This window comes from Plectropomus leopardus, chromosome 11 (assembly GCF_026936395.1).
Source record: "Plectropomus leopardus strain MGB_pleo_1.0 chromosome 11, ASM2693639v1, whole genome shotgun sequence".
NCBI classification, from domain to species: domain Eukaryota; kingdom Metazoa; phylum Chordata; class Actinopteri; order Perciformes; family Serranidae; genus Plectropomus; species Plectropomus leopardus.
The window spans coordinates 994889-1020000 of record NC_142186.1 but is presented as its reverse complement, the minus strand read 5'-3'; the positions used below and the strand labels follow the sequence as shown (position 1 = coordinate 1020000).

At 42.8% G+C, this 25112-nt stretch overlaps 2 protein-coding genes across 4 annotated transcripts in view; both read right to left on the bottom strand.

Annotated features, from left to right (window-relative positions):
- Positions 1-758: 758 nt before the first annotated feature.
- Positions 759-16009, bottom strand: LOC121945342 (dysbindin-A-like). Its single transcript, XM_042489471.2, has 10 exons — positions 15838-16009; positions 12594-12647; positions 12079-12129; positions 11883-11943; positions 9371-9503; positions 9033-9165; positions 8570-8592; positions 7984-8130; positions 5723-5851; positions 759-1605 (listed from the first exon to the last, which is right to left on the bottom strand). Exons 1-10 carry the CDS (start codon positions 15891-15893, stop codon positions 1352-1354), a joined length of 1041 nt encoding a protein of 346 aa, XP_042345405.1. The 5' UTR covers positions 15894-16009; the 3' UTR covers positions 759-1351.
- Positions 16010-16192: 183 nt separating this feature from the next.
- The window catches only part of LOC121945340 (uncharacterized), a 31369-nt gene continuing 22449 nt past the window's right edge, over positions 16193-25112 (bottom strand). The window contains exons 8-9 of one of the 3 annotated variants that reach the window (XM_088084937.1): positions 22078-22591; positions 16193-20174 (exon numbers count right to left, since the gene is read on the bottom strand). In XM_088084937.1, the coding sequence (XP_087941063.1) occupies positions 20167-20174; positions 22078-22591 (522 nt within the window). In that variant the 3' untranslated portion in view covers positions 16193-20166. Of the gene's footprint in view, positions 22592-25112 lie in introns of all 3 variants that reach the window. The other 2 variants (XM_088084936.1, XM_088084935.1) reach the window with 2 other exon arrangements.

Genomic DNA, 25112 nt, shown 5'->3' with positions numbered 1-25112 from the left:
TAAACTACTATACTATGATGTTTCTCATATTTTAATGACATGCTATAGTATAACATTTTGATGATTTGTAAACAACATACTGTACTAGGACATTTTTTTGGATTTTTTAATGAGATACTATACTATGACACTTTTATGATTGTTTTTTAACAACACATACTATACATTTGTGTTTTCCACGATTTCTTTGACAACATCTTACACTATGACATTTTTATCTGTTTTTGGACGACATACTATACTTAAAGCATAAAATTTGAATTATCTTTATTTTTGTCCATGGTTACGAAAAGTATGACAGTTCTTTTTTCTGTTGCAGAGAGGGAAGTTTGTCCCAAAGCTGTGCAACTGAGGTAAAGCAGTGAAAAAACTCAATACAGCCTCCACTCAGAGGTAGAGCGGGTCGTCCTCTAATCGGTTTCAACAGTACAGTGAAGCACAGAGGACGAAAGAGAAGAAGAGAAAGAGACTCAATGTAGTACATTATTTCTAACAGCTGTTGCATAATAGAATATTGCTCTGTTATTTAAAAAAATTTTGGGGTGGCTGTGGCTCAGAGGTAGAGTCCTCTAATCGGAAGGTCTGCGGTTTGATCCCGGGCTCCTCCAGTCAACATGTCAAAGTATCCTTTGGCAAGATACTGAACCCCAAATTGCTCCCAATTGTGCGTGTGTGTGAATGGGTGAATGTGACAGTGTAGTGTGAAAGCACTTTGAGTGATCAAAAAGACTAGAAAAGCACTATACAAGTACAGTCCATTTACCATTTAGAGTGATAGTGATCGACTTTATTGTGAGATCAACATGTTAAACAGGGTCATAAAGGCCACAAGACAAGACCAGTACATTAAGACCGCCCCACTGAAAGGGGTACACATTGGTACCAGCTGCTCCAACTATGGTACAGGCTCAGTCCCTGCAGCTGTTTCAAAGACAGAATGCAGGAAATACAAGGTACAATATATATCTATACCTTGAAGACAATCACAATTAAATAAGGTAACTAAGACTAAGAGTCTTTATATCAAAGGACACAAGTCAAGTGCTTACTCTATTGCTTTGATTTATCTTGATGCATCAAGAAGGTTTTTATTAATCAACAATGAATCGACAATGTCTCAGTCAGGTAGCATAACTGACTGACACTTTATGAACATTTATTTGTGTTAATGTTTTCATAATAAAACTGAAAAGCAGTTTTTGAGCCCAGCCGTCAGAGTACAGAAGCACTGCTGGCTCATGTTGGTTACAGATGGGAACTGTGTCCAGTTAAAGCAGATGGCACCAGAAGGGCACCAGGAGTTAGTGTTAACTCAGTGTTTGAAGAAAGTTTGAGGGGCCTGGTTGCTAGGTTACCCAGAGGGCAGATCCCCTGTGGGGTCACTGTCATCAGAGCCCCTCACTGTGCCAACATCCTGTAGGCCAATCAGTGACATATCTGGCTGAACGTCCTCTTCATCTGACTGCACCAAAGGCTCGCCACTCTCCTCACTGGCTGCGTCCTCCTCTTGGTCCCACGCTGTCTCCTCAGTGGACACGTGGGTGTTTGTGGGAGGGTTCATCTGACTTCTTGAAGATTCAGAAGAGCAGGACTCAAGGTCAGGACCTGTTAGAAAAGACAATTCTTATTTCACTTGAACTTGGAACCCTGGTGCTGTCTAGCAAAACAGCCCACGTTTCAACCAGTTTTGAGAGGAACCATTTCAATCAAAGATGTGTTTTTAACAGAGGGCGTTGCACAATGCACAATGGAAGTCATCAGCAGAAAGACTGCAGATCACACTGATGACAGTGATGCAAACTTTTGTTCTATTTTTACATCTATTTGTTTATAACCCCCCCAAAAAAGCATGGACCAACTATTAATGTCATCACTGCATGCTCTTTTTTTCCTGATGATTTCTCACTTGTCTTCTTCATTGTTGCTTTCACCATTCTCTCTTTCCAAACTGTAGAATGTGACACACCCAGGTCAAGAAAAAACCTGCTATTTGTTAGTTCCAGCTGAGAACCAACTTTTCAGGCTCTGAATCAATTTATTTTTGGTCAAAATGCTCTGAACAAAATCAGCTGCAGGGACCAGAATGGAATGTTCTATGTTGACAGCAAAAGGGGTATTGGTGACAAAGCATCAACTGAAAACCTAATTTTCATCCCCTGGAGTTCAGCCTGTCACATTCAAGACTTACCTTTTTAGTGAGGCTTTTAATTGTATTTACCTGTTTATTTAGCTCACAAGACCCCTATGATGACATCAACCGATGGTCCAGAGTTCCCCTCGCCCGGACGCGGGTCACCGGGGCCCCCCCCTGGAGCCAGGCCTGGGGGTGGGGCCCGATGGCGAGCGCCTGGTGGCCGGGCCTTTACCCATGGGGGCCCGGGCGAACTTCGAAGAGGTGACATGGGACCTCCTTCCCGTGGGCTCACCACCCATAGGAGGGGCCGTGGGGTGGGTGCAATGTGAGCTGGGCGGCAGCCGAAGGCGGGGACCTTGGCGGTCCGATCCTCGGCTGCAGAAGCTAGCTCTGGGGACGTGGAATGTCACCTCTCTGGTGGGGAAGGAGCCTGAGCTGGTGCGCGAGGTTGAGAAGTTCCGACTAGATAGTCGGCCTCACCTCGGCGCATGGCTTCAGGCTCCGGAACCAGTCTTCTTGAGAGGATGGACTCTCTTCCCTCTGGAGTTGCCACTGGTGAGGCGCCCGGGCAGGGGTGGCAATAGCTTATTGCCCCGGCTCGGTGCCTGCTGCGTTGGAGTTCACGCCGGTGAATGAGAGGGTAGCCTCCCTCGCCCCGGGTTGGGGGGCCGGATCCTGACTGTTGTTTGTGCCTATGGTCCAAACAGCAGTTCAAATATCCACCCTTTTGGAGTCCCTTAGAGGGGTGCTGGAGAGTGCTCCTTCTGGGGACTCCCTCGTTCTGCTGAGACTTCAGCGCTCACGTTGGCAGCGACAGTGAGACCTGGAGGCGTGATCGGGAGGAATGGCCCCGATCTGAACCTGAGTGGTGTTTTGTTATTGGACTTCTGTGCTGCGCGCGAATTGTCCTGCTTGAACACCATGTTCAACATAAGGGTGTCCATATGCGCGCAGCATCCAGGACACCCTAGGCGCGGTTCAATGATGCGACTTTGTAGTCGTGTCGTTGGACTTGCGGCGTATGTCTTGGAACACTTTCCGGGTGAAGAGAGGCGGAGCTGTCAACCGATCACCATCTGGTGGTGAGTTGGCTCCGATGGTGGGGAGGGCGCCGGTCAGACCTGGCAGACCCAAAGCGCGCCATAGTGAGGGTCTGCTGGGGCGTCTGGCAGAGTCTCCCGTCAGAAGGAGCTTCAACTCCACCTCCGGAAGAGCTTCGACCATGTCGGGGAGGCTGGGGACATTGAGTCAGTGGGCGTGTTCCGTGCCTCCATTGCTGAGGCGGCCGACCCGGTGCTGTGGCCGTAAGGTGGTTGGTGCCTGTCGGGCGGCAACACCCGAACCGCTGGTGGACACCGCGGTAAGGGTGCCGTCAAGCTGAAGAAGGTCCTATCGGGCCTTCTTGGCCTGTGGGACTCGGAGGCTGAACAGGTACCGACAGGCCAGCAGTGCGGCGGCGGCGGTCGCCGAGGCAAAACCCGGGCATGGGAGGAGTTGGCGAGCCCATGAAAAGCGACTTCCGGGCGGCCGAAGAGGTTCTGGACCACCATCCGGCGTCTCAGGAGGGAAGGCAGTGCTCCGTCAACACTGTGTATGGTGGCGGCAGGCACTGCGGACCTCGACTGGGGCGTTGTGGATCGATGGAAGGAATACTTCGAAGACCTCCTCAATCCCACCGACACGCCTTCCGTTGGGGAAGCAGGGGCCTGGGGACCGGGGTGGGCTCCTCTATCTCTGGGGCTGAGGTTACCGAGGTGGTCAAAAAGCTCCTCGGTGGCAGGGCCCCGAGGGGTGGGCGAGGTCCGCCCAGAGTTCCTCAAGGCCCTGGATGTTGTGGGGCTGTCGTGGCTGACACGACTCTGCAACATTAAGTGGACATGACCGGGGCAGTGCCCTTGGACTGGCAGACTGGGGTGGTGGTCCCTCTTTTCAAGAAGGGGGACGGAGGTGTGTTCAACTACAGGGGGATCACACTCCTCAGCCTCCTGGTAAGTCTATTCGAGGTACTAGAGAGGAGGGTCCATGGATAGTCGAACCCAGTTCAGGAGGAGCAATCGGTTTTGCCCCGTCGTGGAACTGTGGACCAGCTCTGGACCCTGGCAGGATCCTTGAGGGTGCTTGGGAGTTTGCCCACCAGTCCACATGTGCTTTGTGGACTTGGAGAAGGCATTCGACCGTGTCCCTCGGGAGTCCTGTGGGGGATTCTCCGGGAATATAGGTTTTGGACTCCCCTGATCACGGGCTGTCCGTTCCCTGTATGACCCGGTGCAGAAGCTTGGTCCGCATTGCCCGGCAATAAGTCCCGAACTTCGTTTCGGTGAGGTTGGACTCCGCCAGGCTGGGCACCCTTTGTCACCGATTCTGTTCATAACTTTTTATGGACAGAATTTCTAAGCGCAACCAGGGTGTTGAGGGTCGGTTTGGTGACCTCAGGATTAGGTCTCTGCTCTTTGCAGATGATGTGGTCCTGTTGGCTTCATCGGGCCACGACCTTCAGCTCTCACTGGATCGGTTCGCAGCCGAGTGTGAAGCGGCTGGAATGAAAATCAGCACCTCCAAATCCGAGACCATGGTTCTCAGCCGGAAAAGGGTGGCGTGCCCCCTCCGGATCGGGGATGAAGTCCTGCCCCAAGTGGAGGAGTTTAAGTACCTCGGGGTCTTGTTCACGAGTGAGGAAGGATGGAGCAGGGAGATCGACAGAGGCGGATCGGTCGCGGCGTCTGCAGTAATGCGGACTCTGCACCGGTCTGTCTTGGTGAAGAGGAGCTGAGCCGAAGGCAAAGCTCTCGATTTACCAGTCGATCTTCGTTCCTACCCTCACCTATAGTCCTGAGCTTTGGGTAGTGACCCGAAAGAACTAGATCAGCGGGTACAAGTGGCGTAATGAGTTTCCTCCGTGGGGTGGCTGGGCTCTCCCTTAGAGATGGGGTGAGAAGCTTCGGTCATCCGGGGAGGGCTTCGGAGTAGAACCGCTGCTCCTCCGCATTGAGAAGAGCCAGATGAGGTGGCTCGGGCATCTAATTGGGATGCCTCAGGGCCGCCTCCTGGTGAGGTGTTCAGGAGCCACGTCCCACGGTAGGAGGAGGCCCAGGGAAGACCCAGGACACGCTGGAGACTACGTCTCTCAGCTGGCCTGGGAACGCCTCGAGGTCCCCGGAAGAAACTGGATGAAGTGGCGGGGAGAGGGAAGTCTGGGTTTCCCTGCTTAGGCTGCTGCCCCCGCGACCCGACCCCGGATAAGCGGAAGAAAATGGATGGATGGATGGATGTTTATTTATTGACTATTTATACATTTTAATCTGTTTTACCAGACACTATACTAATCTTGTAATTATTATTATTATTTTAACATTTTTATCTATTTGTTGTTACCTTTTTATTTTTTATTTATATATTTTAAAAATGACATTTTATCATTTTATCGGTTTTAATGAGTACTATTATTTTAGCTCTTTAATTAATTTTTTTCACTCTCTTGACCAATCAAATTGCTTGGTCGGAACTAACTGTTATATAATATCCAATATCAACATGACAACTCATGTTGATATTGGATATTATACAACAGTTAGTTACCTGGGGGGTTACCTGAGGTCAGTGATGATCCAGTACTGATGTCGTCACCACTGGAGTTCAGGAAGTCATCTAAGGCCTGCTGGTCTGACATGTTAGTCACTATCATCTGATCCAGAACACGCACATCAGCTCCTGTTGGCTCTGCCAACACGCAGGCATGCACACGGAGCACACGCAGCACACGCAGCACACGCAGGCACACAAGCAGGCACACACACACACACACACACACACACCAGGAAAAGTTACATTAAAACAACTTAAGCAGCAACGAGGGCCACTCGCTTGTCGCTGTGGTGTGTCCGGCACGGTTGGCCCTCATCGACCTTGGTGGCTTTTTTTACGCCATTTCAGCACGTCAAAGCCTCGGTGGCGGTGGAGGCCACCTGTGAATAAAATCACTCTGACTGGTAGTTCAGCTTAGTTCACGATGGAAACGAAAAGAGAAATGTAAACAAAGAAATAAAATCTAAAGGAAGTTTTGTTTTTCTTTAGCCTTTTCTTTAACCTTTCCTTATGGTTTGTGTTGTTGGTGAATATATTTTGTTCTTTTAACATTAGATGGTGTTGCTAATGTGCTAAGTGGCTAACTAGTGTCAAACAGTCTTCTGGATTCCCGTTTTGAATGATAAATATAGACTATCGCTATTTGCTGGTGTGGAGGGGTATTTCCTCTCATGCAGTCGTGGAATGTGCATGCTGGTTGGACGGCTGGTGTGTTTATGTGCAACTTTTGACCAAGAAACTGTGACGTGAGGCAACGCAGCGGACTTTCAAGACTGCTAGTTCTCTGATGTCAGACTGGTGTGTCTGAGCCTTTAGTGGCATCTAGTGGTGAGGTTGCAGATTGCAACCAACTGAATACCCCTCCAATCAAACCTCTGTGTTCTGTGCAACCATACAAACATGGTGGTCAAACATGGCAGACTCTGTGGAAGAGAACCCAATCCCCATGTGGATCAAAAGGGCTCATTTCCAAGAGGGTCTGCCTGCACGCCTCCACTGTGAAGACAGTTCTTGTGCAGGCTCTACTCTCAAGTCACCTCCACTGTCAGAACAGGAAATAACACAAAAAGTACAAAATAAATGCACGGAAAAAATGAAGACACTTACAGTGGAAGCAGTGTTTTCTTTGATTAATCTTTACTTAATTAGGCAACAATGTAACATGAAAACCATCGGCTTCTTGTGTCATAAAATACCCACAGATGTCAATTCATATTAATTTCAGATGATTCCAGTAAAATGCCGCTGTATATTCTTCAAAGGGAAATTATGAATGGGTAGTGTGTGTTGGGGAGAGATTGTTCAATAATTGTCCAAAATATTGTTTTTTTTAATGAACTGATATCACTGGGCTACGTGGGCTTAGTTTATGTCCCATTTTGACGCAAACAATCAATAGCGCATGTAAATAAGATAGCATTACTTTTAAAATGTTTAAATCTTTATACTATATGTTGGTACACTGGCATAAATAGCCCTGTTACATTCTACGCACACAGAATAGGCAAAATCAAAATGCAAAATCAATATCTACACTTGAGGAATAATGGTTTTCATGTTACATTGTTGACTAATTAAGTAAAGATTAATCAAAGACAAGTGTCTATACGGTTTTATTTTGATTTTTCCGTGCATTTATTTTGTACTTTTTGTGTTATTTCCTGTTCTGAAAGTGCAGGTGACTTGAGCCTGCACCAGAACTGTCTTCACAGTGGAGGCCTGCAGGCAGACCCCTCTCCTCATTACAGGGTAACAAAAACACGATTCTTGGTTTCAAATATACAAATTTAAACATAGTAATGAATATTATAATGCATAACTGCCAATAGATTTCCCAAATTTCCCCATTACTCTGCACCCACCACTGGCACCTTGTGGTTGCTCCATTACGTTTAAAGATACTGCCACTTGCGTGCTCATGCATGTCTCGGGTAATCATGGTCACACTGTTCACTCCAGACTTGCAGCTCCCTGCTAATTATGCCACTTTTGAAGATAACTGACAGCACCAGGTTTTATTCAGGGGCTTTAAAGAAAAGAGGCTGAATATGTGTGCATATACCAGTTAAAAGTTTTTTTTAATTTTCAGAATTATTTCACTTAACTTATTTTGACTATTTTTTGTAGATCCATAACAAAAAAATCCCAATAAAGATCCAATCAAATTACAGGTTGTAAACAAAAAAGTAGGAAAAACTGCAGCAAGGAGGTGAATACTTCTGCAAGCTGCAATTCAAAGATAGATGCTGTAAATAAGTGTGACGTACCTCTGTGCTGCAGGTGTCCAGTGGACAGGTACTGCTCCACGTCTTGATTAAAGGCCTCTTCATAGACTTTCTGTCGTTCTCTCAGTTTCTGCTGCATGGCCTGCTCCAGCTCTGCCACCTTCTGAGCATGTTCAGAGTGCAGTTCCACTGCAAACACAAGACACGTGACTTTTAGAGCAGCTTCTGATCCCTACACTATTTCAAGGCAGTGTTAGTCAGCATGTCTTCATTTCACCTGATCAACAGGTTTACCATGAAGACATCGATCAATATTCCATTTGCTTAAGGCCACACTTGCCACAGACATGGACATGGAATAACAGAGACACACTTCATCAGCCAGTCAGCAACTGAGAAGAACTACAGGGGAGGCTGGTTTTCCCATGGGTGGTGTGGGTGTTGGATAACTTTATGCCTCAGGTTCATTTTGTCTATGCATCCCATAACATTCATTGTCACAAATATGGAATAATAGGGACATTACAAAAAAGGAAATATACGTTCCTACAGCTTTGTAACAAGGTAGTAATGTAATAATTACTGTGCAGTGATCAATGTGTTGCCTGATGCCAGTAAAGATGCTCACCTTCCATCACCTCCAGCTCCCTCCTGTTACAAGACAAACATCACACAAGTTCCCGTTAGAACACAAACATCGTCTGACAATTAAGAATTCTTATTATGATTTGATTTTATTTCCTGGACCAACACTGAGTTTGGCCATTTTTGACTCAGCTGTTTGCCATGTCTTGTTCTGCTGTTTGTAGGGTTGCCACTGGGCATCAACATTGAGTTATGTCGTGTTAGGAGCACATTTTGTTAATAATGATTCACTCTCACCCACTGACACACACGGAACACAAAAAAGGAGTTGACCTAATTACAACAGCAGTAATAAGGTGAGCCACGGTGTTAAAAAAAATGTCATGTGACTTCTTTGGTCTACCCAGTGAATTCAGGCAGGAAATGAAAAAGCATTTAAAAGCTCAGAGCTGAGAGTTTAGCCGTAACATAACACCAGGGAATAACAAGCGATGTGCATCTCAAACCTCTTCTTCTTCTTGTAGACTTCTAGTTGGTTGTTATGATGTTGTTTGAATGTCTGTTGTTCACACTGACAGCACAGAGTCTCCAGGTACACCAGTCTGCTCTCCATCTCCTCAAAGTCACCTTCCAAATAAGCTGCACGCACGCACGCACGCACGCACGCACGCACGCACGCACGCACGCACGCACGCACGCACGCACGCACGCACACACACACACACACACACACACACACACACACACACACACACACACACACACACAAAGCTCAGTAGAGTGATTTAGTAGAGAGCTTTTGTGATCATATTAAGTTTTACACAATCACCAAAAGACTCCATACCGATGTTAGCAGTGATGGCATCAAGCTCACTGATGAAGGACGGCAAGCTCTGCAGCTGTTCCTGGAGCTGAGTTAGAGCTGTTCTCCTTCTCTCCCAATGTGCTGAGAGCATCACTATGTCCCCATCTACTGCCTGACACACACACACACACACACACACACACACACACACACACACACACACACACACACACACACACAGACAGACAGACAGACAGACAGACAGACAGGGTGGAGTGGAGAGGACAGCTGCTGTTTATATGAGCTACACCATCACAATAAACACTTACAAACTCACACTTATAACATTCACACTGTTCATGCATACAGCTGCTTTCACTGAACATAATCAAAGATTTTCATTAAGCTGGGCGATATGATAACTTTATTATTATTAATGATATTGCCTGGCCAAGATAATGGTTCTCACATGTCCACAATAAATGGTACATGGTAAATGGACTATACTTGTATAGGGCTTTTCTTGTCTTTTTGACCATTTAAAGCACATTTTACAGGACATTTCACATTTACACATTCACACACATTCACACAGTGGTGGCCGAGGCTACTGTACAAGGTGCCACCTACTAGATAGTAACCATTTATATGAATGCACACTCCGTTTTTTTTTCTTCTATTTATTTACTTGTTTTTTATTTATTCATATTTTTTTAATTACTTATCCTTCTTAGTCGTCAACCTAGGTTACATTTACTCTGGTTGTTTAATTACAGCCAGATTATTTACATGTTTCATTTTATTGTCTTATTTGTAAAAATATTTAACAATATTTATATGATTTAAAACTACTGTTTTTCGATGCAGAGACATACTTTATTGTTTGTTTTGTGTAAAAAGAGGGGAACAACACTTGTAATTCTGTAATGTTGTCATTTGTTGATCCCTAATAAAAAAAGATTAATTAAAAAAACAAAAAAAAACAGCGCATCAAAAAAAAAAAGTAATAACATGCTAGCATACTGAATGTCTGACCCTGTGCAGAATCAGCCATGCAACTCTGACTCAAGCAGAAAGATGTCCGCTCTCATTATTTTTGGTTTTAAACCAAATGAAAAGGAAAGCTGTAGCAACACCACAAAATCTCCACTACTATTTTAAAACTCACCATCCAGGGAGGTAGTTAGCACCGCACACTGATTCACCATTATATACTGTACACCCTGCTGAAATTCCAGGACGGTATAAAAGGTATGTACTCCTCAAGCCTAATACCAGTCTGCAGTCTACCTCCAAGCTCTCACAAAAGGACTGCCCCCTCTACAGTGTTTCTGTGGTATAGAAAACCACTCACAGACAGATATTATCTAATTCAACAGCATAGAGATGTTACTGAAAACTTCTGCCTGCTGTAGGGATGCAACTAATTATTTCACTATTAGAAGATAGAAGGTAGATTTATTTGTTATTTTTTAAACAAAGTTAAAAAAATTACTTTTGTCCTTGATCCTGCTACAGTTTTAGAGTTGAAGGATGAGTTGATTAAAATCAGCAGCTACTATGAATATTCCATCTGGTTGCTCAGGCATGTTGCTGCTGATGGCATCATTCAATTCCTGCAGTGTATTTTGTGGATTTGCATCAGAGTCTTGGGTCCTTTTGGTTGCCAAAGAGGTCCAGTGCAACAGCTTGAGGTCTGCTGCATTCAGTCCAAACCCCACACTACTTTTTATGTCTCTATCGCAGGAAAGTTGAGCTTCATCATGCTTCATGGAGTCGAAAAAATAGAAAAATACAGCAAAACATAGCCCAAAAAAAAGTAGCAGGGATATAGGGCTTACAAATATAGAGTCAAAAAAAAAAATCCAAACCCCACACAACTTTTTCCTGATGTTGATAAGTCCTTCTCTATCGTAGAAAAGTCGTGCTTCAGGAGAAGGGGCCATGGAGTCGGAAAAATAGGAAAATAGAGCAAAAAAGTAGCAAGGATTTGAAGAGCTACTGGCTGCTCCATCCATGATCAAAGAAGTCTCAATGCCCACAACGACTTCTTCAAGTCTCATTTTGCCCGACCAGATGTCCACAGCCATAAATATTCTGATATATAACAGAGAGGCAGCAGATCCTCGTGAATCAGAAAATAGTTATTACTTTGGCACTTCCTTCAATGGTTAAGTGATTATTAAAATCTGCCGATAAAATATCCAATTGGCTAATTAATAAATCCTTTTAGCTCTAGAAGTGTTTTCTTGCCGAGGTGGGTCCTGAGCTCGGACTCCCCCCTAGCTCACTTAAACACAATGGAATGAGCTGACATTTCTGTCTGAAGTGTTTTTCTAAAATACTAAGGTTTAAGTTTATCTAGCACTTCACCACACCGGTGTCTGACAGTATTTTGTCAACCTGCTGCCACCACAACAAGATGTACGTTTGTTCATCTGCTGAGAATATCCTTATTTGAAATTCCAGAGACATTCACACAGGCATACCACCCAGCCCACAACATACTGTAACTCATGAATGTTGTCTAAAGAAGTGATGTTACTCCTACCTCTGCAGCCTGAGCGCAGTCTTTAGTTCTTTTATGGAGCAGAAACCAGCTCTCCTCATACCTGCAGACACACACAGATCTCCATTAACACACAACAACACAACACACCCACTATACACATGAACACTGCTTGGAAATGCACTGAAGTGTGTGTGTGTGTGTGTGTGTGTGTGTGTGTGTGTGTGTGTGTGTAGACCTGCTGAGGATGTCCAGTCCAGCAGTGAAATGAGGAAAGCTCTCTTCAAACCTGAGAAGCAAACAGGAGAATCAGACAAATTTGAATAACGAATGAATACAGTGAGGCAGAGACGTCAAGGGTGTCCTGCGGACGCTTTTCAGCAGAGACTGCATGTGTTTGGGACACTGTGGAGGCAGCAGCAGATCAGATATGTAAAGTGTTTTTTTGATAAACCTTTATTTTGTTGTTTGTGAAATGGTTAGTGATGTTGAAGATCAAATTGTAACTAAACAGGCAAGTGAATGTAAAACTGTGTGACATGTCTCCATTAAAGATGATACAGAGTGTGAGTGGAGGCTGAGCTGTCAGTTCAGTTTTGAGTATTGGCAGACCATTGGAGAAGAATGTTTGACCTTGCTAGCAATACCTTTATATCAGAATTACACTCACACACACACACACACACACACACACACACACACACACACACACACACACACACACACACACACACACAATGGTTTTCTGCTGACCTGGGTCTCCTCCGGATTTTGGTGTCTCTGGATTTGTCTCCAAGGGTCTTGAAGCTAAAGGAAGAGACAAAGAGAGGTGTCCTAGGTTTAGGTCAGATAGGATAGGTTTAGTCCGCCAGGGGACTTTCTGTGATACACTGAGCTGTAGTGGACTGCCTTGGCATGGTCTTTTCATTTTCCCTCTGTGGATCTCAAGAGCTCAACTTTCCCTATACAAGTGGGGGACACGTCAAGAGAGACTGTTTTATGAACCCAGAGAATTTAACAGAGGGTTCTAAATTAACTGTGTTTGGACTCCCCAGTGGACATCTGCAAACAGGTTCTGCTTTTAAGCCACAGAAATTGTCAGCCTTTGACACTTTCCAGCTCAAGATGCCATGAGAGATGGATGTTTTGGGGGGTCTCATCTAGTCCACAACAGGGTGTTAAGACATCCTGATGACCTTCTGGGGTCATTCAGACATGCAAGAACAGCTGTTCATCACCCTTCTTTGACTGAAGTTTGGTGTAGAGGACTGGAGATACATTTCTACCAAGAATTTGAGAAGGGCCAACAAGATTATATGATGATCCTCATTTTAAAATGTAATCCTCTGTCTACCTCTCTCTCTATCTTTCGCTCTCTCTATTGCCTCTCTCTCTTTGCTGTCTCAGTCCACACGTACACCGACAAACAAACAGATCTCCTTCACTCTCGTGCCCTCATCACGGCCCGCGGTCAGATTTCATGCGGCCCGCAGCTTCGGTTTTATAATGTATTATTTATGGCCCGCTAGGACTGTCAAACAGGATAATTAAATCATATAAGGTTCGAAATGCAATTTTGCCTTTCACCTCACGGTGGCAGTACCACTCTAACTCTATCTGGCTCTGTGACCTCACTGTGAACCCTTCTTGCTCATTTCTACCGTAGGCCTGTATATAAAAAGAGGAAAGTCGACAGTGAGGGCCGCTGCGTCCAGGAGAGATGGGAATTACAATATTTTTTCACTGAAAGTCGAAGCAATTATGTTTGCCTAATTTGTCAAGAGATTGTTGCCTTGTTGAAGGAATTCAAAGTAAAGAGACACTACCAAACAAAACAAGCTAACGCATACAGCAAGCTAACAGGGAGTCAGCGCGCTGAAAAAGTGAAGCAAATACAAGCAGCTTTGGCCTCTCAACAGTGAGTCTTCACGCAGGCCTGTGAGGCAAATGAAAACGTCACCAAAGCAAGCTACGAAGTGGCCATGTTAATCGCCAAACATGGCAAACCTTTCACAGAGGGAACGTTTATCAAACTCCTACAATCCAGAAATGAGTCAGCATTTCAGCACCTCCAGTTCCCCCTTATCAATGTCAATGTGTTTTGGTTAAAAGCCTGAAATATGGTCTGTGGTTAACACAAGCTGAAGATATTTCATGTTTTGTTCTAAGATCAGCGCATACCCCACTGTGAACTCTGAAGCTTTTAATGTGTCCTAAAAAAGACGGTTGCTAGCAAGTGTCTAAATGAGACAACAGAACGTCATCATGCTGAACCACGCTGAACACCAGGATTCAAAACTCATAAAGTGGTTTTCATGTGTGAAAATTATCCTGCTGAACAAAACATTTAAGTATCATAATGTTTGTTTACTGCTTATTTCCTGCAATGATCCAAAATCCAGTGGAAAAATCCGTGTCAGTCTATAGAAAAATGTCACCCCTGGGGGAATCTATAACAATGGGGTGAAAATTAACTCCTTTTACAATCGCATCTTAGTAGCTCACTGCCATCTGTTACACCCACACAGATGGTAGTGAGCTACTCTGTAAGGTCCTGGCCTCATCAGTCACTGAAGTTCAGTGTGGACACTTGGACAGTGGACAGAAGAAACCAGGGGTCCACTGCACGCTGCTGTCTGAACATCTGATTTGGGTCCGCACATTGTCCGCAGTATCAGTATTGATACTTTTTGAATAGATGTGGGTTTTACACAGTGGTTTTAAGACAAAGTATTTTTTGAGAGTAGCTGTACTTTATTTAGTTTTGTTTTTGTCAACTTTTACTTTTACTCCCTTACATTTACCCTCAGCATCTTAGTTAATTACTATAAAATAAGGTAGGAAGGGCGTGGGGAAGGAGGGAAGGAATTGGAGGGAAGGAAGAATTGGATTTTGTTCTTTAAATCCTGTCAGTTATGAAGAAGACTTCATTTCAGTGTAATATAAGCTCAGTTTTTAAGGTGGTGCATGTTACAAAGAAACAAACATCATAGCCCTTCAGAATTCTGACTGCTTGCTTTTTTATTACCAACACTTACTTGTTCTTTTCATTTCCATACTTGAGCACATTTAATATCATAAAAAAAATCTTTTGACACTTAAGTACAATAAATATCAGATTCTTTAAGACTTTTACCAAAGTCATATTCTAATAGGGGCCTTTATCTTCTACCAAAGTCATTTTCTGGAAAGATATCTGTGCTTCTACTGGCTTCCAGCTCCTTCACTGCTGCAGTATGAACAGCAGACTGATGGCTTCGCTGAAACCTCATCACATGACCGTCAGCTGAGAGCAATAACAGGAAGAGACTGAGCTCACAGGACGATGGGAAACTGTCCAAAGTGACAGAGGCAGTGAATGTAAGAGACTGCTTGTTTAAAATCACAGGAGGTGAGCTGTGTGTGTCAGAACGTTTCAGCTGACACACACACAGCAACATTTCAGAGCAATGAGCCTGCAGACAGCCGAAGTTCGCCTCAGATCTGCCTTTCTCAGAGTGCTCTGTGCCAGGAGGGCATCTCTGATGAAGAAGAGTGAACAGATTCATGTACTTCCTCTGTGAACGCTATAAAGTCACTCTCGGGTTTGCGAAACCTGTATTCTAATGACGAGGGAGGGAGATTTCATTGATGGAGTCACATCCAACAATCGACCACATTGGACCAGATGCACTTAAATATCACTGACTCAGGCTAGTTATGGTTTGACCTCATATATCGAAGCAAAAAAAAAAAAAAAAAACAGAGGCTCGGTCAGAAATCAAACTTAGGTTTCCCTTAACTTCCCCCTTAACAGTCGTATCGGAAGATACGAATCTAAAGCGAACTTCAGCGTAGTAGTAGCAGTTAGTTTACTTATCAGATCTCTGCTGGTGTTCGATCATTAGGTGTGCATGTTATTCTGTGACAGCTTCTAGCACACACGTCTAGGATGATCACATGATGCTATTCGCCGCTCGAGGCTCACGGTGGGTTTAGTGTCAAAGAGCAGACGTACCCGGTGGTGAAATCCTGCTGCACCATGTGAAGTCTTTCTCTGAAGTTCTCAAACATGATTCCTCTCTCTTCTGTTCTTATATGCTGATCTTTGTCATCTGGAAACAGTCTGTTGACACTGCTGATACTATCTGTCAGGAACCTCCCGTCTGTTCTTCTTCTGCGGCTTTATGTTTTCTTGTCAGTCGCTATTCAAAAAGTCTCATCATCGCCACCTGCTGGATTAAAACTGAGGCTCCACCATAGACTGTTTATTAAGATCACTATAATAAAAAAGAAAAGAAAAATAGAATAAATAGAAAAAATGCACCCGGCAGATAAATATTCAAAGTGATTTTATTGCAAATTCTAATTCAAATAATTCACATTTATACAGGTTTTTTTTTTTTTTACAGTTACCTTAGATGTCGCTGCACCAATATTTGCTGTTTCATGTGTTTCATGTTATCATATTTCCTTGTGGCTGACAGAGTTTGCTCTTACTGTAAAATGAGCACACAATGACAGAAATAACACAAAACAACTGACTGACAACAACTTCAGTAACACTGTACAGATGCATTAACATGTATGAGACAACATAAATTCACGGTCAGGAATAAAGGCATGAACTCATTTGCTGTGGAAGGACCTCAGTCTCAGCTGGAGAACTCAAATCAGTGAGCTCCATGGCTGCTGTGAAAATTAAAGAAAAACTCTGTCCACATGAAATGTCAGTATCTGCAAAAAACATAAATCTCTTGCACATTTTTGCACTTAAAATTTTTCAAGACGGCTAGAAGAGTCATGGCAGATGTTCAATGAAGTGGTAGTTTTAAACAAAAATGTTTGTTTTTCAAATGAACTCCAAACCATTTCAAATGAACTTGACTACTGAAACCAGCACATGGTCAGCTGGATTGACCACATACCCATTTTATGATTTTCCATGAAAGGCCATTTAGCCAAGATGTGTCAAAGGAAAAAAATGTTACAATAAATATTGAAAAATCTGGCAGAAACTCATTTTGTGTGGCTCCACCCACGCAGCATGTAGCATCCCTTCTTTAGAATGTGTGAGTGGGAATAAGTGAGATGTTCAATAAACTAGTAATCACACGTCATACACAGTGTGAATCTTTATCAGGAAGCCACATCGTCTGTAAACTGCTTAGCATTGTGTACTTTAAGGGGGGGAGTCCTGTCATCCAGCTTTAAAACTCATGCAAAACCAACATCTTCTTCAGTTTAAAAAGGAAGCATTTTCCATCATGTAGCTGCCAATGTTAAAGGGATACTTCCCAAATTTTTAACCAGCTTTGTATCGCATCAGTGTGGGTAGTATGTGTAAGTGAACTGTGTTAAACTTTCTGAAATCTTACCAGAACCCAGGAAATGCAAATCACAGTTTTCTGTTTTTATGTAAGTTTAAACACTATCCCATTTTTGTATTGTCGTTGAACTAATGAGGATTAATATCTTTTAAAGTCAACTGCATTGAGTACAGTTTTATGCACGTCCTCTAACCATACACAACAGGCCTTTCTACACCTGAAGTGTGATGAATTATTAACACGAAAAGACAAAATACCTGCCTGCAAAGATTTCAGATCAAAACTATTCATACCAGCAGCAATGCAAAGTTGCAACAGATACAATGCATTTTCAATCAAAGGTTTTTAAGCAAATAGATTTAACAGCAGTGATGCGAATTTAGGACTACCAGGATCCCGCTGACCCAGAGCTGTCTGAGGTCAATTTGTCAAGCCTAGGGTACGGTTAACTATTTTATGGAGCTTCTTTTTATGAACTACTCTGTGAGAATTTGAGTTCCCTCTGGTAAACAGTTTTGCAGTGTCTATGTCTCTTATTGTGCAAAGTTTTAACAGAGTTTGGAGTTAAAAAGGTAATAAAGGAGTAATAGAGTTTGCAGTTTTGGCTTACAGTTTGCAGTTTTGGCTTACAAAAATGGGATAATGGCTGAGGATTATGCAAAGTGATTGGTTGATGCCTTTTCTCACTGTGTGAAAGCTTAGAAAAATGGACCTCGCCCTCCCTATAAAAATCATATTGCTTTTTATAGCAACTTTCGTGCTCTGTGTTGAAAGTACTCAGAACCAAAACAACAGCTCAAAAAAATATATTGACAAAGAATTTATCGTACTGAGGAAACCATAAGTTAGTTAAACGTGCTGGTGAGCAAATGCACTGATCTGACCGAGAGGATATGTCATCTGAACAGAGTATAATTAACTAATTTACAAACACATTTGTCAATAACTTTATTAAAGCTCCTGTGTGTAGAAATATCATGACAATCTAAAAATGATTTTGATGGCAGAAGAAAGGACAACAGCACCCACTGCTGTCTCAAAAAATGGCTGTTTTCATTTTTTCTATTCATTTAGAGTCCCCAGAGTTAGTTCATGTTTGAATGCTACACACAGGGGCTTTACTGTAAAGAAATGTGCAATATTAATTTCATTTTTTTAAAGTAAAGTTATGATTTGTTACCACTTTTCTATTTAACCCCCCAGCTTATGAGCAAGTTAATAGCACCTGATAGCACCTGAAGTAATCCTAAAACCTCCTCACATTTCAACAGAGTCCATGATAGTATCTGATGTGGTGATGAATCCACTCATTTATCACACAGCCTCATCAAACCATGTCACCTGTATTTACTGAGGTGTTTTATGTTTGTTCACCTGCCTGTCCACACACATCTTTCTATTTGGACAGATTTGCTTACCCACACAGACACTGAAATAACACATCTGTGTGCAGCCCCCACAGTGTGGGCGTAAAACAAGAAATCAGTCAGTTCAAACTAGTTTTGTTCTTGTATACTTTACTTGTAAGCTATTTGAAAATAAGAGCTGACCACTGAGTAGAGAGCTAGTTTGAGAGGTCCTGATCCTCTGCAGGCTGGTGAAGCCAGTTTGGCTGGTGACTGTGCAGCTGGTTTGCCTCTCTCAGGTCCTGGTGGCTGTGATGGAGCTCAGGGTCCATGTGGACAGTTGGACGTTTCTGTTTTGCTTACGTGCCACTGACTACTTAAAGGATAGTTTCACTTTTTCTAAGTCTGTCTTCAAACGATACTCACATGCCCACATGTCCACCGAAAAAGGGTTTAGCTCCCTCTTATCGCTCCTCCTGTTCACACTGTCCATCAACCCTTTGAAAGCTGAAGCCTCATCACTTTCCTTGTGCTGCTTTCGGACACCTGTCACAAGTATTTAAACCTCTGAACCCTGGGCAAATTGGTGCGATTTCTTTCTAAATCATGGGGGGGGGGCAATGATCAACTTGTACTTGTATAGCGCTTTTCTAGTCTTATTGACCACTCAAAGCACTTTCACTCTACGTTGTGACATTCACCCATTCACACACACATTCACACACTGGTGGCTTGCCCAGAGGAGCCAGGGATTGAACAGCTGACCTTCCGATTAGAGGACGATGTGCTCTACCTCTGAGTCACAGTTGCCCCAACAACGCAGGTCAGAAATGTTTCACAAATTGCAAGAAATAGATTTTGAAAATTGTTTTAAAAGAGCTAAGAGAAAATGTCTAGGGGCAAAGAGAACAGCTAGAGGAAAACTATATTTAAAATGATCTTTATTACATAAGTAATGTTATGTTACAAAATTATTAGAACTTTTAATGACTTGTTTATTGATGTATATATATATATATACAGTATATATATACAGTACTGTGCAAAAGTCTTAGGCCACTTTGAACTTTGTTATTTTAGCAAGGTTATAAGGACCATACATATTTATTTCTCAGTAGTCTCTTTACTAAAACACAACCAGTATACAGTATTAAAAATGCAAATATTTCAGAATAAAACAGCCTCATCAGGCTTACATTGCAAATATTTACTGTGGCCTCCCTTTCCACTTAGCATGTCTTGAACTCGCTTAGGCAGGCATTATGAGATTTACCATACTAATCTGGTGTATTTACACCAGGTAGCATTCAAGAAATGTCCAAATGTCAATATTGATTGTTTGAGCTACCTTTTGTTATGGTTGTATGATTCCTTGTTTCACACTAAATATTGACTTCAGTCAGAGGAACCATTTTGTTTTGACTTTATTGCTGTTTTAAACATTGTACATGTTCTCTGTATTCTTTGTATCTTCATAAAGAGACTTAGCAATAAATGTTTTCTAAAACAAAAAATCTATGGTGGCCTAAGATTTTTGCACAGTACTGTATACACACACACACACACACACACACACACACACACACACACACACATATATATCTTGAACTTTTTACAAGTTTCTTGCCATTTTCTTGGTTGTTTCTTCTTTTGTTACTCATTGCCATCTTCCTATATTTCTGAAAGAAATCAAACCAATTTGATCAGGTTTGAAAGGGTTAAAAGAGCCCTCCCTAATGGAAAAATCATTGTGAGAAAAAAAACTCACAGTCACATAAATGAATATACATTCCACAATATGTAGACTGCTAAAGCTTCAAATTATCTTCAGCTCATTATCAGATTGTTTTTGCACAGAACTGTGGTTAATGTCACTTTCACTGAAGATGACTCCTATGAGCAGGAACAACAATTACAGCGAGTAAAACCTGATTTATTGTTCAGAGGAGCAATTCACTTGTATTAAGATGGCCTTTAAAAAATGTGAACCTATCCTTCAATCCGGGTGAAGATTTTAAGTGAAAAATCCTTAGGAACTTATGTTATCAGTCTGAAAACACTGGGCCTCATTCACCAATATCTTTAAGAAAAGTCCTCAGAAAGGTAAACAGCAGACAGACAGCAATGACAGAGGTCTGTAAAAACTTAACCATGGTTACCTCTCTTCATACATCTCTTACTTAGTCATTCTGTCCTTTAAACTCAGTGCAGACTAAACTGGATGGATGTTTGAGCGCTGCTTAGGTGGAGACAGAGGCTAATCAGTGGTGGCATGTCATTGCATCGTGCTGGTTTCCATCAATGCCGCACAAATCTACTGTACACTGTTGACCAGGGTGTGAATGCGATTGTACACTTTGCCATTGCATTAAAAAGCCAGATGGCAGCAGGTATTGTGTTTTTTTGTGCAGTGGGAATGAGGTTTCAGTGATCTACTGAAAACTGTACAGTAGACTGACTCCAGTGAAACTATGTGCTTTGATAAAACAGTGCCTTTTCTAAGTGAATATAATGATACAAAAATATCAAGCTACTTTTCCAGACACAGCAGGGAAGCATCCAAAAACAGTGACTCTTCACTCTACAATCCATTATACAAGGTGTCTGCCATTCTGCTTTGTCTCTTCATGATTCATTTTATCTATATTGAATTAAAATGATCCGACAACCCTTGACAAACGCAAAGAACAGTACATAGTCACTATGTTACTATCCTACCAGCCGACAACCATCACCATGCAGTGCTAATGATCAACAGTATTCAATGTTGTTTTCTTCAACAACAATTCTAAATAGAGCAAATAGTGAATGTGGGCCCAGGTGTTTGTTAGCGCTTCAGAAGGATTCTAGGGCTGGACCTGGTCTTGATGGCTGAGGTAGTAGACTTGGTCTGGTTAAGGCCCTTTGTTGAGCCCTTGGAAGTGCTAGAACAGCTACTGACTGACGGACTGTCCTTTCTCGAGTCCTCTGTGGTACCCTTTAAAGCATCTTTTGCAGCACCTTTGGAATTGTGGACAGAATAACTGCTGGCTGGTGAAGTACACTTGGTAATGTCCTTGCTAGCACCTTTGTTAGTACTTTTAGCAGTGTGCTTGGCAGGATAAGTGGCTGGTGGGTCAGTGTGTATGTGTATTGATGTCACTGAGTTGATAGCAGCTTTAGTTTGAGTGGTCCTAGCTTTAGCAGCTCTGGTAACAGTCCTAGAATCAGTGGTCCTGCTTAATAGCTTAGGGACTGTGGCTGAAGCACGCTGATTCCTCTGGAGCCTTTTATCTCTCACATGTCTACATATGACCTCACTGACAGGGCTGATGTCATAGTTTGTGATGATGTTGGTAAAGTTGACCGTTTCTTGAGAAGGCTCCGGAGCAGCGACGTTGGTCACACTCAATTTTCTAACATTCACCTTGTCCTGTAGATCTTCACTAATACGACTGCCCCTCTCTGGTCTTATCTCTCCAACATGGCCACATTTATTTAGTCTAAGTTCCTTATCACGACTACCAGTAATTTCACCAGTATTACTTACATACCCCTCTCTAACGTCTTTAGCACCGTCTGTCTTCCTCAGTGGTATCTCACCTATATGGCAGTCACTGTCCATCAATGGGACATCACCTTCTTCGTATTGCACTGTCCGGCACTTCTTTGATGAGTTGTTGTCTGAAGATACGTGATTCCGGAGGCTAGAGCTGGTGTCTGGTGGGAGGCCTCTCCTTCTTCTGGACAACCTGAGGACCCCAGGGTTCTCACTCAGCTGTCTGATGACTGAGCCATTGGTCAATGCTATCTGATCTGAAGTCCTGCTTGAATGTTTTTCTGAGTTCTGGAGACAACTGAGGCTCTTTGGGTTGCTATAGTAGTTAGAGACTGTGGGGTGGGGAAGAGGAAGGTGCTGATTGCGAGGCAGTTGCTGTTTGCTGTGCCTGGAGAGGTGTTTGTTGTTGCTTTCCTGGAATCTTGGTTTACAGGTATTGCTAGGCCTTCTGCAGGGCTTGGGGGAGCATCTGCTGCCCACCCCTGTGCTAGGCTTTAAGAAAGGAACTGAGCCGACACAGGAGGGTCTTTGTTCAGAGAGTCCGGTCATCAGGGCAACCTGCAACAGAAGAACATTATAGCTCACGTTAAGGCCAGCTATGAGCATGATTGCGTAAACAGATGGACTGCTGTTCTTCACAGGCCCAGTAAAACAGCAGCATAATCAGCTTAAGGGAAGTTTAATTTGATTGCTCAAATACAGACATGACTTAAACTGCCAGTATGCCTCTTAAAGATGGTCGCCAAACGATTGAATAACTGTCATTGGTCAGCTGAGACTTTCTCTGGCTCTCTTTATCCATTCTTGAAACAACTATTCTTGTAGCTCTTCATGTGAACAACTAAGTACAACATTTCGAACATCTTCCAGTAGAGACTGTCTGAAGACGTCTCTTTTATCCCCCTTTTTCTGACAGCTGTCTGGAACACCAACCAACATTTCTGGTGTCCGATGTGGCTGACAACACAACTATACTCTATAGCTGTGATACACATTCCTGCCAATGGTTTTGCACTTACAGTTGGTAGAAGTTATATACCAAGAAACATCAATGAGTCAGCAAATGGCATTTATAGGTTTACCAGAAGGACCCAGAAAGGAGGCTAAAACCCAAATAATGCAATTAGCAATTAAACAAAAATGGATGACAATAAATAACAAGGGAGATACTGACACAGCAGGGGGTGCAACAGGCATTTAGAGAACACGTCTTATATAATCACCAGCATAAAAATACCAGGGCATACAACACACACCGTCCTATCTTTACAGAACACAACAACCAGTGCAGAGCGTTGAGTCTGGTACACACACTGTGTAGGTGTCTCCAAGCAATCTGCTGTCTTGGTTCATGTACTATATGTGCAGCAGTGAAAGTACTCAATATGAGACTTTGCTTCATATGACATGGAAGTGATTAACAAAACAACTTATGATTTAAATATTTACATAATATTGAGTCTTAAAAGCCTAAATAAAGAGGTGTGCACTAGGGTTGTAGCGGTATACCAGTTTCACGGTATAATGTGGTATGTAAACTGACAATTATCATACCCTGTACATTTTCTTTTTTCTTTTTTTTTTTTTTTTAAAAAGCCACCGATATCTCGAAAATCTCAAAAATCTCAAAGGCACATGGCCATCTCTTTTTCTCCCCAATTATCTGTAGGACTCTTAAGCTTGAACCACACACACATGTAGTGGCACAAAAAAAATCAAATCAGCTGTGTAGGATCACTTTGGCTTCATCTGCGTTATCCATCTGTTCAGTTACCCCTGACTTACACACATACTCTGACCCCATAAAGAAACACACACCAAACTTCCCCTATGCATGTATTAAAGTCTGGATGCAGTAATGGAGGCGGGGACCCGTTCATTCCTGTTGCATTGAAGTAAAGAAAAGCTCTTTTTTAGTGTAAAATACCTGGCTCTATGGGCCCATGAGGCATGCACACTAAACACTAACTGCAGCGGAGCACAGTCGAGTGTGCCTGTGTGGGTAACTTCCGCTGATGGAGCAACTAACTTCTGGTTTAGTGCTTTGCTAGCTTGAATGGTGGTCTAAAAAACTGATCTTGCAGCTCTTTTAGACTTTCCAAATGTTATAAAACTGGATGGCTTAAGTCCAGATAGTGAAATTAGTCGTTTCGCAGGGGTTTGACGTTCACAAAAAAATTATCCACTGATTTACAGATGTCTCTGTCCTGATGTAAGTCAGTGGAGAAAAGTCCTTCTGGTCCTGTGAGCATCACGTGACGGATCTGGTCAGTGTAATTCCACTGACTGTCACAGTCATTTGACATTTGACAAGTAAGTTAGGCCCCACATCCAAATGAGCTTCTTCATTTTTATATTTTCAATCCTTTAGGGGTCATTATAATTCACAACATTAATAATTGTGTAATACCATATACCATGACACTGGGAAAAATCTCATACCATTACAATCCTAGTGTGCTCTCTGTGGCCTATGTGGTGGCACACTTTATTTAGTGTATTGAGACATTAGATCATTTAACATTTAGAACTGATTTGGAGCCACTCAGTCACATATAATGTAAGCTATTAGCTATTGTTTTGCTGCTATGTTATTAGAGTCCACAGATTTATAGAACACCAAGTGGCTGTAGCCAACAGACACACATTCAAAGACAGTCCTCATAGTTTTTACTAATTTCATACTGCACACAAACACAACACATGGCCAACACAGTGGTTTTTGACTTCTATAAATTTGTAAATGTTATGGTTTTGTTTAGTCTTTGAGCTGTGTGTGTGTTTTTCTGTGTTCTCCACCTTTTTTCTCCCCCAGTCCTTTGTTTGCAGTGTGTGTGTGTGTGTGCAGCGGTAGGCATGGCTGTCTACTCTGATGAGGCGCACATGTTCCTCCTTCTTACAATCAACACTGCCTTCTTATACCTTGTTGAGACTATGCTTCAGTGCCAGATCACTCCGTTGCAGTCAGTACCCTGTGTCCTCATCGTATGCTTCCTGTTATTTTTTCTCTCATGGATTCTCATGCACATTGATTTTTTGTTCTTTACTAGTTGACTTTTTTGATTTCCCTCGTGCCTTT

Coding starts and splice junctions, on each gene's coding strand:
- LOC121945342 (XM_042489471.2), bottom strand. CDS start 15,893: ATGTTTGAGAACTTCAGAGAAAGACTTCACATGGTGCAGCAGGATTTC. Junction 11,944..12,078: donor GGACTGGACATCCTCAGCAG/GTCTACACACAC, acceptor GTGTGTCTGCAG/GTATGAGGAGAGCTGGTTTC. Junction 9,166..9,370: donor TGCCATCACTGCTAACATCG/GTATGGAGTCTT, acceptor GCGTGCGTGCAG/CTTATTTGGAAGGTGACTTT.